This window comes from Brienomyrus brachyistius, chromosome 17 (genome assembly GCF_023856365.1).
Source record: "Brienomyrus brachyistius isolate T26 chromosome 17, BBRACH_0.4, whole genome shotgun sequence".
Lineage (NCBI taxonomy): Eukaryota > Metazoa > Chordata > Actinopteri > Osteoglossiformes > Mormyridae > Brienomyrus > Brienomyrus brachyistius.
This window is the reverse complement of record NC_064549.1, coordinates 10323295-10343245: the sequence shown is the minus strand read 5'-3', so window position 1 is coordinate 10343245 and position 19951 is coordinate 10323295. Positions and strand designations below refer to the sequence as shown.

General features: G+C 43.3%; 1 protein-coding gene across 3 annotated transcripts; it reads left to right on the top strand.

Moving 5' to 3' along the window:
• The first annotated feature begins 7061 nt into the window (after positions 1–7061).
• Positions 7062–18621, top strand: relb (v-rel avian reticuloendotheliosis viral oncogene homolog B). 3 transcript variants are annotated; one of them, XM_048980732.1, is made up of 10 exons: positions 7062–7113; positions 9125–9291; positions 11147–11431; positions 12187–12347; positions 12526–12617; positions 14393–14524; positions 15059–15163; positions 15359–15574; positions 16176–16247; positions 17250–18621. In XM_048980732.1, exons 2-10 carry the CDS (start codon positions 9157–9159, stop codon positions 17795–17797), a joined length of 1746 nt encoding a protein of 581 aa, XP_048836689.1. In that variant the 5' UTR covers positions 7062–7113; positions 9125–9156; the 3' UTR covers positions 17798–18621. The 3 variants fall into 3 exon arrangements, with proteins under 3 accessions (XP_048836689.1, XP_048836688.1, XP_048836690.1); XM_048980731.1 differs by lacking the exon at positions 7062–7113 and adding an exon at positions 7463–8023; XM_048980733.1 differs by lacking the exons at positions 7062–7113; positions 9125–9291 and adding an exon at positions 9336–10340.
• Positions 18622–19951: the final 1330 nt, after the last annotated feature.

The window sequence follows — 19951 nt, the reverse complement described above, 5'->3', positions numbered from 1 at the left end:
CGAAGTCAGTGCAGAGAGACATGCTTTAGAGAACATGTGGAAGTGAATTGTGCGCGGCTCACACCCCTCGCATGGAGCCTGCACGCTGCTCCCATCTGGCAGATGCTATCGCAGCATTAAAGCCTGATTGGCCAGATTGTGTTAGAGCTATTTTCCCACAAGCCATTAGACTGCTAAACACACTGCCTGCCCCCCCCCACTCCCCACCACACACACCTGATCTGTGAACTGACCTCATCTTTGCACTTTTGCACTTCATACATTAGCCTTATATGCTGTTATGTGCGCAAAACACACCAGTGTTACATGAATATTTATTCTGAACTGCTACTGACCATATGCACAAACACTGCACACATAATTACATTCCAATATGGGTCTATTTGTCTACACTTTGGCTACTAATAACACGTACAATTTCTGAATGTTAAACACATCATCTGTACCACATTTTTAAAATTCTTGTCTATATTACTTATATATGTGTTTCTCTCTCTTATTATCTCTTATTATTGGTAACTGTAAAAACTAGAGCCACAACATCTCATCTCTCTATATGCATGTATGTTGCTGAGATGACAAAGTTCACTTTGACTTGACTTGCAGTTGACAGTCAGACACATTCATTTTCACACAACTGCCAGAGAATTGCCAGTGGCACGGACAGGGGAAGTCACCAGTACACACACTGAACATCATCGGGGGGAGGGGGGGTTACAAACACACCGCAGCAGGGGAAGCACTTCATGAGAAGGCGACACGCTTACATTCACTGACATAACTACACATCATGGACATTATTTACGAGAGGATAACCTAGTAAAATAACTTAATCATGAGGACATAGCGATTCCCAACAATGGACGAACAGCGTGGTGTCCTGGCTGCAGCTGGGCCAGTAGAAGCTGCCCCACAATTCCCTAAGTGTCTTTACCGCCCCGAGGTGCCCGGCTCCAGTCCTGCCTTGCATCGCCCATTGAACCGTGGGCCGAAGGCTCCGGGCAACTAGCAGCTGCAGCATCGTCTGATTGCCACTCAGGGACTGCCAGCACCGGTACGGCAGCTCTCCTTTCTCCTCCAACGCCCCCCCACTGGTAGTAGAGGGCTTTAGTCTATGGCTCCAGTGGGGAGAACCTCCCCCCCCCCACAGGCCGCCTCCCTTCTGCTAGTCCCTTACTCAAGGCAGCACTGGGTCGCTCGCCTGCTCCTCAGTGGCAGTGACAGCAGCCAGTGCTGGACCTCAAAGTCGTACCCCTGGGGGGGGGGCTCCAGTGAATTCACCAGCTGTCCGTGGGCCAGCACTCGCCCCATCAACTTCTCGAAGGTAACTGGGGCATTACAGAGCTCAAACAGCACTGAGCAGAACTGCCATAGACTGCAACCGATGGTGAGAGTGATCTTAGGTTCGGCATCTGGTGCCAGTTTGATCAGGCAGTAGCCACTTTGGAGGTCAAAGGAGCTAAGCACACGGACCTGGCGATGTCGCCCAGTGCACCATCGATCCAGGGCAGCGGATATGAGTCCTTCTGGTTCACAGCATTCAGACACCAGAAGTCCACTAAAGACCATGACCCATTCTTCTCCCAGACTAGGACTGCTGGTACAGCCCATGGACTGTCCGTAGGTTCCACGGCCGCCATTTCCCGAATCTTCGGCTCTTCAATCTTATAGTGTTTACAATTGAGGGGTTATGCATATGAGAGAGCTGATCTTCCTTAAAAGGAAGCACATAACGCCTTACGACTATCTTAAAAATGTGGCTTTTAAGGACGTCCAGTGGTTGGTTTTAGTGTAACGGGAAGTTTAGTGTCAGTCTGTGAAAAATAGAATTCAGTACAGTTAGGGCTCTGGACCTATAGTCTATGGTTGGAATATTTCCTTCATATGCAGAACTGTCTGTAAGTAGTATAATTTTTATGTTGCTTTACATCAATCGAGAAGTATATTTACCGGAAGCTGTGTAAAATTTTAATAGATCTGAAACATTCTTATCTATAAATGTTAATATTAATGTTAATCAGCATACCGTCTATTTACGTCTGCCTGAACAGTGTGCGATGTAAATAGTGCATACGAGGTACATAATACAGACATAATGCTGATGCAGGTATTATTGCAACAGTTATATGTGCTGATTAAACTTGTATTTTCAATTTAACATGGAAGTCATGACTGCCATAAATGAGATCAAAAGGAGTAACGTCTTTGCGGTGGGGGGGGGGGGTATATTATTTAGTACATTTGGTGATTAGTTATAGTGCTCTGCTCAGTTTTCTGGTATCAGGAAATTGATGTTTCCAAGTCTGCTGGGCAAACATTTCGTACCAGGGTGTGTGTGTGTGTGTGTGTGAGCGGGTATACGTTATCTTATGGGGACCAAATGTCCCCACAACGTGATGAATACCCATTTTTTACCTTATGGGGACCAGTTTAAACATGAAAGCCAAGTTAAAAATGAGTATCAGGTACTGAGAATGGTCTAGCTTAGGCTGCCCACCCTGAAGGGTAAAGTGATGAGATTTTTGGAGATTATTACATCAAGGAACCTCACATTCATCTTACAGCCTGTGCCTTTCCTACAGTGGTGCAGTGGGTTTGAGTCTCTGCCATGGTTCCGTGTGTGTGTGCAGTTTGCATGTTCTCCCGTGTCGTCGTGGGGTTCCCGTTACACGGTAAGGTAAATTGGAGATTGGAAATTGCCCGTTGGTCTGTGTGGATGGTGTGTCAGCGCCCCGCCTTGGATGAATCCTGGCCTTGCGCCAGTGGTGTTCAGGATAAGCTCTGGATGCCCAAGATTCTGCAGAGGACGGGCATGTAAAGAAAATGGATGGATGAATTCCGATGCTGGAGATGTCAATCATTTCTTATTGTAACTGTTTTGCCTTCGTAATTTCAGATGGCTTCTTCCCTTTCTTCCGCAGTGAGATCTGACCATGCAGCTCATTTCCCTACTCGGCGTCACTGTGCTCCTTCCTGCCCTGGTCCTGCCTGAAGTCATCCCACCTCAGATTGCTGCCCAGACACCCTTTGTCAAGTGTAAAAAGTTCTTTGTTAAACCAGGAGGAATTGTCACTTTCCCAACCATCTTCAATCAAAATCAATATAAACAGATTTGCCAGAAATACAAGGATCGGTATGAATTTGCCACCTTATACAACACAGAGCACAGGATTCCTGTGTACTCTGCTTATCTGTACCAAGGAAACAAAACATGCAAACGTAGAGATAAGTGGTACATAGAACCTCAGGTAAGTCCATTTATGTTAGACCTCAAAACAATAAACAAGGCTTGATGTAAATTTACTAGTTACCCACAATTATTGCATAGTTATGTTACACGCCGAAACAATAAGCAAGGTTTCGATGTTAAAATGCTAAATTATTTGCATTTAGTGTTGAATCCTATCAAATTTATAATATAAATTATACAAGTCAGGTTTCCCTGGTGAATTCCAACACATGTGTTTTATATTTCTAGCTTGATGACCCTAATGGTTCTCCAAACATGGGCCCTAAGAGAGGTGTGAAGGGAGCGGGGACACACCAAGCCCTGACTGAAGACTATGGGAAGCAGACAAAGTATGACAGAGGCCACCTGTACCCCGTCTTCCACACTTTTCAGCAGTGCACAGCAGATGCCACGTTCACTCTGACCAACGCGGCCCCCCAAAATCGATATTTCAATCGGGTCAAATGGTTAAATAAGGTCGAGAGAGCAACAAAAAACTTCTTAGATGCCAACTGCACTAGTAGACATGCCTATGTTGTTACAGGGGTCGTGCCAGGAACAGGAATGTTAAAGAATAGGGTGATTATACCATCTTTTTTCTGGAGTGCCTACTGTTGTCTAGATGAAACCTCAGGGAATCCAACTCACTCCGAGGGTTTCATTAGTCCTAACAGCAACGTAGACAAAATTCTTAACATTACTGTGGCAGAACTGGACCGTATACTGAGTGACCAGAACCATTATGACGTTCCTTTTTCCGTGTTCGGAAACCGCTGCTGATACAGAAACACATCAGTGCTGATCAATGAAAGAGCATTTGAATCTCCTGCCAATCCCTTTTTTTTTTTGCTTGCCTATTTCCTGAAAAGCTTATGTAACCCCTCCAGCACCCCAGCAGACGGACGGTCACGGGGGGGCCTTCAGCCTGTCCCAGGCCGCGTGGGATCACCCTGGGCGGACTCTGAGTAGTCTGCCGCATGTCACTAGTTAAGCTAGTTATTCTCCAATCAGACGTCTGTGAAAAAGCATCATATACTCTATGTATAACTTTCTTGCCAAATAAAGCTAAAGCAACACTGTGTGGTTATTCCAGGTGTGGTTTGTTTAAAAAATCCTGTTTGTATGCAACAGAATAATGATGAATTTACCAGCCCCTGAACCTTGCCCAGGATAAGAGGTTGGCAGATGGATGGATGAATCAGGACTGGATGGTGACAGAGGTGTAATAGGCTCCATGTGTACAATGTCTGAGACATATTTCCGTTCGATATGATATCGGAACTCTAGCTTCCTGTTTGTGGGGTCGGCGGCCAGCCTGAAAGCAAAACAGGGACGTGGTGCTGAAGAGCTGCAGATATTCAGGTTTTTTTTAAATATATATATAAAACGAGTAAGAAGACAGCGGCACCTATTTATCAGTATTTTTTTTTCTTATCAGAGGGTTACCAACTGTCATGCATCCGGGGTGACACTCACGCTTTCGATTATAAACCGACATTTAGTTACATGAAAGGCTTTGGGAAGTTTGCAAACCCTACAGACTATTTATAAGTTCGAGTCTCAAATTGCAAATGTCACACCAGCCAGACGACAAAAGGTGGTGAGGCTGATTATCCTTAGTAAAAAATGTACAATTAAGTATTTTACAATAGTTTTGCTAATAAAAAAGCATTAAGTGATTGAAGTGTTTAACGGAGAAAACAGAAATGAAGCGTACAGGAAAAGTTTTATGTGTCAGGTAAAGTTATCAAAAGGGAACCAATGGGGAAGGATTTTAAACACTTATTCAGAGCTGACTGGAAAACGTGCTCACGCACTGTATTTCAAAATAGGTCTTCCACACATATATTTGCGTGGCGATGAATAAATTATCGCGGCAGAATTATTTAAATCACCATTACCCCATTTACTTACTTTGATGTGAGGTGGCACTCGGGGTGGTAATAACCACCTTTACAGTGTTCAGTATGTGTGCTAATGAGAATAAGCAAAGAATCAAAATTAAACCGGCAACTGAGACTGTGAATTGAAAAAACAATGCCTCAGTTTTTAAAAATAAATTACGGAAGCTCAGTAAACAGATGACAGACATGTGATCGGCGTGCGGCTTGAAGCACCATCCACAAAGATACGGACAGAATTGACGACAGGCCTGTACAATCTCCAGGGCTACGCAGTAATTCTGCTCTCTCATTGCAGGGGTCGCGTCGAGGACAAAGGGCAGCGCAGGATCAGGGTATGTCAGCATCGGGGCTTCTATAAGTGCGGTCCTCAGGTAGTTAAAGGTGGCGGCGAAATCGGCAGTCCACTCCAAGAACAGATGCAAAGTGCCAGCACAGAACATGTGCAATGCTGGTCTTGCCAATGAATTGCAATTCTGACTCGACCCTCTGCCTCCCCAAAAACTTTTCCCAGTCGAGGCTGTAAGATGATCAGTGCATCATCACTGCATTTCAAAAGTTACCCAGGCATGTACCCGCATGGTCTCCGTAGTTCCAGGATGAGTAGATGGTCACGGGGAACCTGGACCCTCTCCCAGGGCAGTTTGGGATTACAGTGGGGCCCCATTTGTGGTAGACATTGCCATCTAGTGGCAGAGTCGTGCATCGACATTGGGCACGCGTAATTACGGGTATTTGTCGTTGGAGCTTTCAGAGAGTGAAAACGTTGAAAACGTATCCACCTGCTCGCCTATGTTACGCCCTTGACACAGTACAAATCTGTAACTTGGAAGTCATGCAGTTTAGTTAAACAATATTTCATACCTTTCCTTTGGATGCGTTTGTCATCTTATAGAAATATTTAGATGGCCAAGTTATGTCTATTGAGTGACTAGCATGTGCACGTAGCAGTCGCGTGCCATATCTTCATGTGTTGAAGAAATTACTGAAATTACTGAAGCGATTGTTAATCTGTTTATTATGTATTATAATGCGTGCAGTTTACATGTATGCACAGTACAATATGTATGTTAATTGAGGCATATTTGTTTGTATTTGCAGCTTTATACATGCAGTTTTATGGGGTTGTCCTGAGCACTTACTGGACCCGTGTTTAGCTCGCTGTCCAGGCGGTGTAGAGCCGCACAGCTGACGACAGAAGAGCGACCAACAACAGTCTCTGCATGATGCTGTTGATGCTCTTACAGGAAAACGAAAGAAACACACCCCTAACCCTGGTGTGTCAGGCTACAGTGCTACTCCCATCTGGTTATGATATGCAAAATTATGCGTATTATATGCTATATTCAACCACAAAAACAAATGAAGAATTGAGATGTATAAAACGCTGAAAAAAATATAAAACTTAAATTGAAATTTAAAGTCAGGTTCCCTTTTCAAGCGGCGTTTCCGTTTTTTGTCCAGCTCTGGCCTGTAAATACTGCTACTTAATCACGTGTCTTTTGGTAAGCGCTCATCGTCGGGAATTATCGACCAGTAGATGGCAGTGTTATTACGTGTTATTTCCACCTGTTGCACTTTAGAATATATACATTTAATAAACAGACATTCTGTAATCGATATATATGACCAATAAAATGTGTGTCATTTTCGTTCAGTTATTATACAAACAATGGCTACCATGGAGCATTTACTTTAAATGTGACATTTTTTATTTCAATATTGACAGCTTTATTCAATTTCCATTTTTTCCCTATTCTTTTCTTTACTATTTTATAATTACTACGACCAAATATAATTGAACTACGTTAAGAATTAATAGGTCCCAGTACCCTTACAAGGAATAGCGGTTAGAAGATGGTTGGACTTAATATATATTGTACAGCCAATAGCGCCCTCTATGAAGGCAATGTAGCATGCAGCGTAGGGTGATGCAACACATGGAAACTCGTGTTTGTCTTGCCTGCCTTTGAACAAGACGCGGTAAGATTTTCTTAATCTTAAAAATTGTGCCCTTCCACGACATGAAACACTAACAACATCCAGAGATGTTAAACTGGATTCCGAAAGGACAGATCGCTGAGCAGGCATAAAAAGTAGACATTTAGAATTAGAACCTAATTACTTTGCAAATCCTATATTACACCTTACAGCGCTATAGAATTAGGTGTTAGGTTAGCTGATAGTGTAAGTTATGTAATAAAACATCCTGGTTTTACAACTCGCTTTTTCAGTTGTGACGTCACATTAGGTACCAGAAATAAGCAAATGTAATTTATTACTATTTACCAAACTTCGATTTTACTTTCCCATAAGACCCATATTTATTACGAGCACATTAAGTATATGCTTCCCACAATGCTTAGTAAATTTGTATGCACGAAGTGTTTCGTATTCTGTTTAGGCTGGGTTGCTATGAAGACGCGTACTGGGGGTTTCCCAAACACTGACGTAAGGGGATTTCCACATTTCTACACCAATATTCAGCAGAGATCCATAGCTTACAACGATAGTGGGAGTGCACTTTAAACGAACGAAAATCCGCAGTGCTACAGGCGCATTTCATATTTACTTCAGTATGAGCTCAGCACTTGGCGGTTCAACATCGTCTGGGACCAAGAACGATAACTAGCTAGCTGCAAAAACCTACCTTAAAATTAGCTGTGGAGGAATAGTGAAACAAGTTTACGTTAATTCCAACAACGCCGACATTTGTTTTGAATTCATCTGTATAATGCAAATCCAGACATAAAAGTGCGTCGCGACAACATCTCAAACTACCAAGAATCGGTAAATATCTGTAAAGCAATAAAATGAAATTGAATATTTGAAAAGGGGCTGCTTAATGTACGATGAGAAATGGGCTCCACGGACGAAACGCACGAATACCTAGGTACGTTTTCTTTTTTACCCAAGATATCAACTTGAACTGTAAAGTGATGTCGCAGTATTAACACTGCTGTATAATAATGTTTTTTAATTTATTAAATATGTTCATTTGTGGTTTGGAACTGAAAGCAGTGGCATCAGTATTTGTCTGCACATGTGTACAAGTATTTAATGTAGCTTTAACTGTAAAACGGGACACGGCCTACCGCGCGACGGGTAGAGAAGTCGCCTTATCGAAGTTGAAAGTCGCAGTCGAGCATGCGCACTCCCTCCTCGCCAGGAGCGAGACGGGGCAGTGCCGTAGTTAAAGGCAGTGGTGCCGCGTGGGGATGTGTACTTAAGCTGGCACGTGCTCGGTGCATGAGCGTCTGTAGGTCAGAGTCCGTCATTTTTCTGCTATTTAACTTAGGTTGTCAACAGCGTGCCGTAATATAATGCTGTCATAATATGGCGTGGTCACCTTGGCGAGGGGCTGAGTTACGGTGCTGAAGCTGCTCGCGTTTGGTTGAGGAACAGGGTCAAAATACAGTGAAATCTGACTTAATCCTCAGAGACATGCGTCGCGTGATTTCTGAGGTCTATTACGTTGGTGTTATTTGATTGTATAATAGTGCCACATACAGCCAGTTTATTTGCTGTTTTTGTTAGTTACATTTCCATTTCCCTGCATATAACGGAGATCTGAGTGCTTTATTAATGGGTTAAATATGTGCTTTCAGCATTCCTTTTATATATTAAATTTAAGGAGTATGTAGCACAGCTGAGGAAACGTGATGTTTGCATGTCCAAAATATTAAATGATCAGTCGATTTTAATTACTTCTGAAAAATACTTCTGCAGTGAAGTACCTACACAATAAATTCATTCTCCTAGGCCACACATTTAACAACAATGCTACATATTCCGTTATAGAATGAAAATTTAATCCATGCCTATATTAAGAAACTCCAAAAAGGTACTTTTATTTTCAGTTTGAAGGGGGAAGATGTAATTTATGAAGTATTTGCAAAATATTTTATTCTCTATTAATGTTTAAATCACCATTGAATGCTATCTTGTATATTTAATAATGCAAATGAATGAAATGTGGCTTTATTCCCTGCAGATCTAATTGATGAATATTTGTTGGAAGAAAACATGTCAGCCACCCCAGTTCTGCCTAGATCGCCTCAGCTTCCTCAGACCTCCAGACTTCACCAGTTGAACTCAGCACCTCCACCACGGGAACGGCGTGCCCAGCCAGTACTGGTGCCCAGAGGAACGGGCCCCCAAGTGAGTACCCCCCCCCCTCCCAAGCAGCAGGCTGTGTCCATGTTATGCTGTTTATGGGTTAATGGCTGTAGCTTTCAGTCTGGGCGGGTAGCAGTGGTCTGGATTTCTTTTTGCCTGCTGATAGGTCGCACTAAACATTGGCTTAATTATTAATGGGAAATGAATTACAAATTGAAAAGATAGACAGTTAGTCTTGTCTTTGGTGCAGTTTGTGAGAATCTGCTTGTTTGAGGATGGTTATTACTGCATGGTGACAGTATTGGTGGCACTTCTTGTAAATGGAGTACGGATTTGAGAACTTTAGCATGGATTAGATTGGCATTGATCGTATTATGGTGGACAACCACTTGCGTGATTCAGTCCACTTTGAGTTTTTGGCAATGGATTTAAAGTATGAGCAAAAGAGCCTAACTGGAAGTACTTTTAAGGGCAGTAGTTTCTGCTGGGTGGGGGGTTGGTCATGGAGGTGGTGTGACGGTTTGTAATTTGATTCCTACTTTCACTCTTTTCTTAACGGTATTCTATAACTGACTTCGGCCGTCATGAGAAAACGTACTGCATACTCAGGGTCACGCCCCCAGCTCCACAACAAGCCCCGTGATTGGTTGGTTCTCTCGGGAGTGAGTCAACTTCCTTGTCTTAAGTCATGCTCTTATTGGCTGCCTCAGACTGCCTTTGTGTCGATGCCTTCCGCTTGCTCCCGGGCGTGCTCGGACACAAACACACACTCGCATACACACAAGCGCGCGCATGCACAAACACAGACGTAAACCCCGCGGCGAAAGACCATGTATATCCTTCTCTTTTAACTCAAGTAGGACCGGAGTCTGTTTATCCTTTTCATGGCCACTTAATGGTAAAATATTCGGAAAAGCTGCAAGTATTGCCAGAGTTTGGAAGAAAGAAGTAAAGAGAAACCCTTTTTGGTTTTGTTAGATGTAGACTGCTGCGTTTTTTTTTTTTTTTCCCTTCCCTCTTTGTTTTGAAAAAGGCATCTTCCGGTTGTTTGGCTCTTTGTAGCTGGCTGCTGTCGGGTTGCAAGTAATAAGGTATGTGATCAGCCCGAATCGAGTGGGAGGGCATGTTTGGTTCGCTTTCAGCGCTGGGAAGCAACCTTTTAGAGTGGCCGGCTCTGTGACGGCGCCTTATCCTGCATTTCACAGCGAACAAAGGCGGAGATGAAACTGGCAGGGGACGGAAACATGGTGGGGACCGTATATGACTGTAGGAAGGAAGTCTGATACAGAGCGTAGTGTAAGGGCAGGTCGAGGTGAAATGCATTTGGGTCAAACAAGGACACGTGAATCTATGGAGAGACGCAAGAAAAATACACGGCCATTGCCCGTTTAAGGAAATGCTCAACTTTTTTTCCCGGTGTTCCTTAAAATCTGAAATGCGAATGTGCTTTTCTTTTTGATTGTTTTTAAGTGAACGCTTCCAGTAGGCAGATGCATTTAGCATTTGTGGTTTTGTGGATGTAGAAATTGTTTCGCAATATGGTTTAATGTACTTGTAAATGTTTTCGCGTGAGTAAGAGTAGGCGTATAAATGTAATTTGTAGAAATAGTTCAAGTATATTATTTTCTGTTGGATATGTTAGCGTACAGATTCCCTACATAGTCCTTGGTTTTACTGAATGGAGAGAGAAATGTACACAAGTAAGAAAAGTATTAGTAAATGTATTGAATTCTTGTACACTACTTTTTACTATACTTTTTACTATACTCTTGACCTTGTTCTCTTCACTGTTGGTTGTCACATGTCGCTGTAAGCATCATGCCAGACAGATTCCTTGAGCTGACATGGCTTGTAATAGCCCCCATTCTGTAAATTGTTTACATCTGTTCCTCCGCAGCCGGTGTTTCCAATTTGCCGGTCCAGTCCAGACACCATGGCCTCTCCCATTTCCAAACATGGAAGCACATCCTCTGCGGTCCAGGCGTCAGTGCCCAACAGGATGATGGCTGTCCAAGGAGCCACCGATCATCTGGAGAAGTTCCTGGATATACCAAAGTGTCTCATTGTGGAGCAGCCCAAAGAGCGGGGCATGCGCTTCCGCTACGAGTGCGAGGGGAGGTCGGCTGGCAGCATCCTGGGGGCCGGTAGCACGGAAGCTAACAAGTCCCTCCCAGCGATTGAGGTCAGAATGCAGAATGACTCATTATTAATAGTATTTCACTCATATCTAGAATGCTGCATCTAGACAGCGAAACACCCAGCTAGTATCTATTGTGATTTGCATTCTTCTAAAGATGTTTAAAAATAGTTTTTTCTTCCAGACCATTTGCATTGTTTTGCAAATATTTTGTGCTATTACTCAATTGAATCACACGGGTGGGAAGGACGGAGAATTGGGAGATTTAACTGGAGGACTTACAATGTTAGCATCATTAGGCTGGCCTGGAGGTTTCTGTTTGGAATTGGGGTTGCAGGGGTTTGGGGCAAATTGGAATGTACCATCGATCCCACTGCAAAAGGGGGGTTCCCCGTGTGGTTTGGGTTGACGCTTGTGAAGTACTGCCTTATTCATTCTAAACAAGTGTGCATGGAAAATGTGTGTTCAACTGCTATAGAAAGTCCCTTAAGGACGGGTCCTTGCCAGAGACTGGGGATTACCCCCTGAGTGCGACTCCCATATTACAAATATAGTGAAGCGTGCCTTAAGGCTTCCCACTGCCTTTATCATGTATGGAACACTAATTTAGTCACTGCTTTCCATTTTCTAAGTAAAACTTCCAGTGTCATAATTATAGTGCAGTGCCAAAGCAGTGTGCCAGTGAAGCGTGCATGTTATAGCGTAATCAGTCACACCTTCTGTTGTACTCCCTCATGACAACTGGAACGGAGGGATGACCAAGCATCTCTGCTTCTTCCTCTGATGCCTTATTATACCAGATCCGGGGCAGCTTGAGGCAAGTGAAGAAGGCGAAGGTCATCGTGTCGCTGGTGACTAAAGATATCCCTCACCGGCCACATCCCCATAGTCTCGTGGGTAAAGACTGCAACGATGGCATCTGCGTCGTCAACCTCAACCTTCGCACCCACCCAAAGCACAGGTGTGCCACCCTTCCGTTGACTTTAAATCTTCTCTAGCACATTTTACCCTTCCGAAATTCACCGTATAGCTCACCCCCTACAGATATTCAGACATTTCCATGTCCTTTTTCTCTATCGTGGATGATGCAGGACTGTCGTCATTAATGCCGCGTCTTATTCCTTGTATGACTCGTCCAGCTTCGCCAATTTGGGGATCCAGTGTGTGAGGCGGAAGGAACTGGATGCTGCCCTGGAGAGACGAAGGAAACAGAAGATTGACCCGTTTAATAGTCAGTGAACCGCCATTTATAAACACATATGGCGTGATAATGACCAGAGTGCGGGGGGAGGGGCTTGTATGTATTCATGGGAAAAAACAACGTACATACAATACAGATACACGGAATATTGGGTGCAGCCCTTAAAGTGTCAGGGTTTTCTGATAATGTGTGTCCCGTTTTGACCAAACGCCAAAGTCAGAGAGTGCAGCTGGATAGACGGAACTGCTTTAAATTCTTCTTCCTCAATTTTATCATCTGCTTCAGTGTGAAATATTTCTGCAGAATATCAGCCAAGTTATCGAACTGAAAGCAAGCTTTTATTTTTTTTTTCAAATTTCAGCAGTGATAAGGAGAGTGTCTTCCATTCCCTAACCGGTTATTTCTTAAAAACGGACTAATCCAAGCAGATTTAAATTCACATTAGTGGTTGTATGTTCTCATGAAACAGGTTCTCTATGTGACAGAAAACAGCTCTTAATTGCTGACTGGTTTCAAGGGCTGCTAATTGGTGATACTGGTAGGGCAATAGTTATTAAGTAACCGAATAGTAGAAGCCCAACTGAAACGTTGTGCACACGTCCATTTTCTGTAGGTCTCTACTGGGCTTTTGTTGGATTATAGCAGTATGGCATCTGGTTGCTTTGTCTCAACAGTTATCATACCCGGTGTAGCATTCAGCAACACTGCATGATGGGGATTTTTGCCTCAGATGCTATCGCAAAAACTACAACACATGTTCAATTTACAGTAGATGGGCCGATAAATAACAATGCTCTATACAGTGTGTAAATATAGACTAGATAGGGGTGGACAATCTTATCCGGAAAAACCCGATGTATGTGGGTTTTCACTGCAACTCCTTAATGAGATCGCTAATTAGAGGACTGATTGGCTGAAGAGTCCTCACACTTGGGTTTGAACAGCTGACCTAAAGGTTACCCCAGAAACATGCACACACACACACACCGGCGCTTTACGGATAGAATTGGCCACAATGCAATTTGTACGTCGTCTTAGCACAGTGAATACACTGCAGTAAACAAAAGACAGTAACTATAAGCTAATTCAGTTGCTTGGTGACTCCCCGGAGGCGTGTCTGCAAAATGAACGCGATCATATTTTGCGTGTTTTTGTGTACCTTGGCGCTAGTATCGATTAGCACGCTGCATCACTTGGTTCAAATGCTGATATGTGTCTTAAGCCACGTTACATTAAGGCGGCTTTGGCACAACAATCATTCTCAGATCTAGTAGCAGATCACAGCCTGAAAAACTGGTTCTAGGAAGATGAATGCATGGCTAAGGAGTCTGACACACGCCTAATCAAAGCCGCTCCCAAATTGCTCTCCGCATGTCATCCTTTCCATAACGTCCAGCCACACATGCAGTTCATTTTCTGATATTAAACGTACGGTTTCATTTCTGCCTAAATTATGTTTACATTTCATGTTTACGGATGCAGTAATTTCAGGAGTCAGATTAAAAATTTAATTATTACAGAAACATAACAGTCAAGGATGCAACTGAAGTGTGACGTTCAATAAAACCATTTAGACAGGAGAGATATTACTGGACACTTTGAAGCTTTATTCTGATCGTTGGTTTCTTTGCGAGTCAAACTTGATGAAATGAAAATAGACAGTGAGGAATGCGAACGTATATCAGGACAAATACAGGCAGCATTTGGAGGTGTTGGCAGGGATGTAAGACCTGCGTATTGTTCCTATGATAAGTGCTAGTGAAGTTTCATAATGATGTGGTTCCGGTCTTTCCACCCGATCACAGCTGACCACTCAAAGAGCATAGAAGACATCGACATGAACGTGGTGAGGCTCTGCTTCCAGTGCGAGCTGGAGAAGGAGGATGGCGAGAAGATGCAGCTCAGTCCCGTGGTGTCCAACCCCATCTACGACAAGAGTAAGCGTTCGAGACTCCATTTGTGTGTGTGTCCCCCCCCCATCCCTGAAGCCCCATCTACTAGAAAGCATATCGCCAACAGTGGTGCAGAGTATAAGAATTGCTCAACGGCACAGCCTTGAGAACACTTATCTTCTCAATGTGTGACTGAACCCCCATCAAAGTGCAAGTGCGAATATCTTTTGTCTTGTAACTAGCTGCGAGCATCAGCATAACTGTATGCCACTTTTCATACTTTATTCATTGAGTTGTTCTCTTTCTCAAAGCAAAAACATACCCCGAGAACCCAAGCCCTAACATGGAACAAGCTGGGCTAATAGTAACCGCTCACTATTCTCTTTTGACTCCGTCTGAGTGTCATAAGAACTCAGTTATCAGTTTTCACAACAGCGCATTCTTCCCGAATTCCGCGGCGCAGCTCATCTGAAGAAATAAAGAGCATGTTGACCTGCTGTCGGCCTGAGAACATGCTTCCTTGTTGGCCTTGAAGCAGGCGTCGGTGTTAATTGCTGTGTGCTTTACTCTCGATCGCAGAAGCAACCACCACTTCGGAGCTGAAGATCAACCGTCTGAATGTGGTACAAGGGTCTTGCACCGGCAAGACAGAGATATACCTTTTGTGCGACAAGGTGCAGAAAGGTGAAGTTTTATGCTAAACAGCTTTGTAGACACATGTTAGGGCCTATTTGTTGATATGGTAATTTGTTTAGGTTTCGCGTCATTATTAATTTACTAAAGCATTACAGCACGTATTAACAAAGTGTCACCGAATACGAGCAAGCTAGTCTGCCGATTCGGTGCTCTAAGAGGCAACCTTGCTTGCACTTCACACAGATGACATTGAGATCATCTTCAGTCGGGACAAATGGGAGGCCAAGGCAGAGTTTGCACAGACGGACGTCCACCGGCAGATTGCCATCGTCTTCAAGTCTCCACCCTACCAAGAACGTGACATCACAGAAGAGGTGGAAGTAGATGTCTGCTTGCGTCGACTCTCTGACCACATGAGCAGTGAACCTGTCAAGTTCACCTACCTTCCACACAACCCAGGTGAGGTCATCCTGCCTTCCTGCCCATGCAGTTCAGAAAGTAGTTCCAGTCGTCCCCCAGGAAGAAAGCTGAACACGCGTGTCTTAAACTGATGTGGTTTCTGCTGGACAAACAAGGCTATATTCATACCAAAACCTTCAAAATTCCCTATGACTCATACGCATTGTTGTGAAACACAGCCTACACCTCGGATGTTAACGGTCGCTCCTGAACTGAGGCATCTGTCTGTGAAAAAATGTGCCTTGGCATTCGCACGGAGAAGATTTAACCGAAAGCAAAAGTTTCATAAAGGAAATTATTGTCACTTTGAAGAAGTTTCAGCCCATCTTGCTTATTTTGACGGTTTTAAAACTGTAACCAGTGATTAATACAGGGTGACCCAAGCGTGGGTCAACAATGAAGTCACTCATATTTTGTGTTCAATGAAACTAACAACTTCTAACTTCTGCCTTTTATCACAGTAATGCTGCTTCAGTGATGTTGCTTCAGTAATGCTGCTTCACTGATGCTGCTTCACTGATGCTGCTTCACTGATGCTGCTTCGGTGCTATGGTGAACCGTAGTTTAACATTGTCTAAATGATGTGGAACTCTCTCTGCAGACCCATATGAAGTGAACCGGAAGAGGAAAATAAAACCAGATATCAGTTTTAAGGATGGCTGCCGTGTTGCAAGTAAGGATTAGGGTTTCGCGTGAAATGTTCGGTGTTAATTTACTGTCTATTAGTATCTAGTTCTTGCTGTATGAGTATGTATTATGGGATTTCTGCTGCCACTTTAAGTACTACTGATCGGTTCTTAAGCAGATGGTTAGAGCAGTGTTTCTCAAACCTGGTCCCGGGGACCCCCAGATGGTCCACATTTTTGCTCCCTCCCAGGTCTGTCTGCCAGGAGCTGGTAGGGAGCGAAAACATGGGACTGTCTGGGGGTCCCTGCGGACTGGGTTGAGAAGCACTGGATTACAGTGTTTCTCACCTGGGCTTAATGTTGTGCGATTTGGGTATACTCTTAATGTTGTGCCTAGGGGTATACTCTAATCTGAGGTACTAAAGCATAGTATAGTTCAATGTACACTACTAGTCAAAAGTCTAGACATGCCCACTGAAAATCGTTTGGTTTTCGACAAGATAGCATCAGTGTGCTTAGGATTGTTATGTAGAAATTATTATCTTTAACGAGGAGAGAGATGGAGTGCTGTGAAAGGTCACCTGGCCCCTACAATCCCCCGACCTAAACCCTACAGAGCTGGTTTGGGATAAGTTGGGTCAATGAGTAACAGCAAGGTACCCAACTTGTGCCCAGAACTTGTGGAAACTCCTTCAAGGCTGTTGGAGAAGCATTCCAGGTGGCTATATCTGGAAGCTGGTTGAAAGAATGCCAACAGTCTGCAGTACTGCAGTTCATCGAAGCAAAAGGGGACTAAACACTGGATAAAATTTTGATATATTATTGCGGTTGATGCAGTATTTCACTGCCTCAAGGTCTTTTACTATTAGGTAAATAACATTGCTAAAATAATGATGACATGCCGTAAGTTAGATGTCTCCAGACTTTTGACTAATATTGTATATAATGTACTATTACTGTGTGTGATCTGTAAATAATATTAATGCAGTTTTATACTTCTAAATCATACTAATATTGCCTTTTCTGTGCTCTACATTATCTGTCTCTAGCTCAACACCAGGCAATACCTGAACCAACCAACTGCCAGTTTAGCTTCCCTTTCCTTGCCACTGAGCCCAGCTACCCAGTAGCAGACCTTATTGGGGCATCTACCAGTCAGTCGTCGCAAGATTTGAAAGATACCCATTACAGCCCCTCCCTGGACTTAAAACGGGAGGATATTAGCGCGGAAGATTTTCAGAATATCTTAAGGATGATCTCCAGCATGGATGACAGTGGAGCCATGATGCCCTCAGTGGCCATGACCCCCGGCTGCCAGTCCCAACAGCTTCAGCAGCAGCACATGTTCCCCGACGTGGGGCATCAAACCGAGCCCATACCGTTGGACCTGGAAAACATGAACTTGCTGAACATGGACCAGAATTTCATGGAGAACCAGCTGGACCCGGATTACTATAATGACGTGTACATGTACAGTCAGACCCGCAGCCAGCAGGCTTTCCTGCCGGACCTGGTCGGGTCCAGCTCGCAGGCCCTCTGCGCATTTGACAATGATGGCATTAACTGTGTCAAAGCGGAGACACATACAGATCTGTGAAGGATATGAAGTCAGCACCTTCAGGCTATGACATATTGTATAGGTTCTGAACATTGCTATCATCATTCCAGTTATTTCTAATGCTTAAAATATTAGCAAGAAGGTTATAACATAATAATACTGATGGAAAATGATTTGCCTTTATTGAGAACTCATGGGGGTGAAGGGGAATTTCCACACCCGCGTATCGTCCCTCCTTGTCTATGTCAGTCCATTCAGGTCCAGGCCTTTTGCTTTGATGTGACTGTCGGAGATGTTTCCTGGTTCACTGAAGACACAACTAAGGTCCAGGAGAAAACAAGGGACCCAATCAACGGGACAAATATCGCTGAGTACAGTGGCGAGCTGCATGCTACTGTAGAGAGTTTTCTTGTCGTTGGGGACCTGGACGTGTTAATGCGAACGTGCAAACCATTTGGTAGGACAGTTGTGTTCGCATTACAGTTAGATACAGGTCACCTTATGATAATGAATTTGAATCCTCAAGGTGGCCAAATCTGATATAAGCGAAAAAAATCGGAATTGGGCAGTGAGGTGTGTAATGTGAAAGCAGCCAATCAAAACGTTAGTGGCAGATCAGACAAACTGTCGACTCGCTAATGTGTTCGTTACAGATAGTAACCTTACATGCTTTGTCTTCAACTTTAGAAATTAGGCACTAGTTTTGCATTGCACTTCATGTATAGGTATTTGTAAAGGTTGTTAATATATGTATTAAGTGTGATCTGTGATGTATTTTCGTGGTCTGCTGCCCAGCTGTTCCCCAGGGACAGTTGGCTATGTCCTGTTCATTTTCTGTAATTAAATAAACATGTCAATAATAATGTTGTCTTTCTTGTTGCATGTTTATAGTTTGTGCCTGTTAACAGCAGCTATCAGTGATGTTCGATTTGCTAGTTAGATCTTTAGAGCAGGGCTGTGTAAAATAAATAATTTGGGTTTCTCCATCTTATTTTGATATTCAGATATTTTGTATCACATTATGGCTTGAAATTGGTTATTATCAGAAGAACTATGTCACTCTACATTTGCACCTGAACTCTATATACATCCACCAAAGGTACAAACTTGAATATATATGAATATCAAGTGATAGATTGGCAACTCATCCTGACTTACTGTATATGCATCCACCAAAGGTACAAAATAGAATATAGATTAATATCAAGTGATAGAATGGCAACCCATCCTGGCTTACTCTATATGCATCCACCAAAGGTACAAAATAGAATATAGATTAATATCAAGTGATAGAATGGCAACCCATCCTGGCTTACTCTATATGCATCCACCAAAGGTACAAAATAGAATATAGATTAATATCAAGTGATAGAATGGCAACCCATCCTGGCTTACTCTATATGCATCCACCAAAGGTACAAAATAGAATATATATGAATATCAAGTGATAGAATGGCAACTCATCCTGACTTACTCTATATGCATCCACCAAAGGTACAAAATAGAATATAGATGAATATCAAGTGATAGAATGGCAACCCATCCTGGCTTACTCCCTGCCATACGCCCATCATTTCTAAGATAGAGACAGGAAACAGTGGACACAGAAAATGGATGGAAGAAGAACAAATTAAAGTGCAGTAGTGAAATCATATGACTGGAATCGGCAGCATTGTAACCATCTAGCAATACAGGATTATAAGGGGCAACCAACCGCTTGATGTAATAATTGGCATGTTCTACCATGTTAATGTGGGTTTTCTTTCACAATCTAAAAACACGTGATTAGGTAAATTGGTGTATTTTGCCTGGGGTGCGTCCCTGCCTTGTATCTTTCGGGATAGTATTCGGAGTCCCCAGAACCTAGTACTGGATAAACAGTTATGGTTAATAGGTATATTGAGAAGTGGATTTGAATTGAAAGATGACTGAATCATGACATTATAGGTACAGAGTTTCCTTTTGCTAATGTCTTTCTCACGTCTGTCATAGTTTTCATACAGACATTCTTGGCGTGACAGATTGCATGACCATCATCGTCTCGAAATTAAAGACAGGGGTCTTAATAAAAACATTTGAAGCCGCACCCTGGCCTGCCAAACCACAGCTGCAGCTCGAGTTACACTCTGATTTGCAGCAGGACGTGGAGTCGGCTTCCTGGAGAGGAGCTCGCCGAGGAGAAACCCGCTGGCG

Coding starts and splice junctions, on each gene's coding strand:
- relb (XM_048980731.1), top strand. CDS start 7,990: ATGGGCTCCACGGACGAAACGCACGAATACCTAG. Junction 8,024..9,124: donor CGAAACGCACGAATACCTAG/GTACGTTTTCTT, acceptor TATTCCCTGCAG/ATCTAATTGATGAATATTTG. Junction 12,618..14,392: donor GAAGATTGACCCGTTTAATA/GTCAGTGAACCG, acceptor ACCCGATCACAG/CTGACCACTCAAAGAGCATA.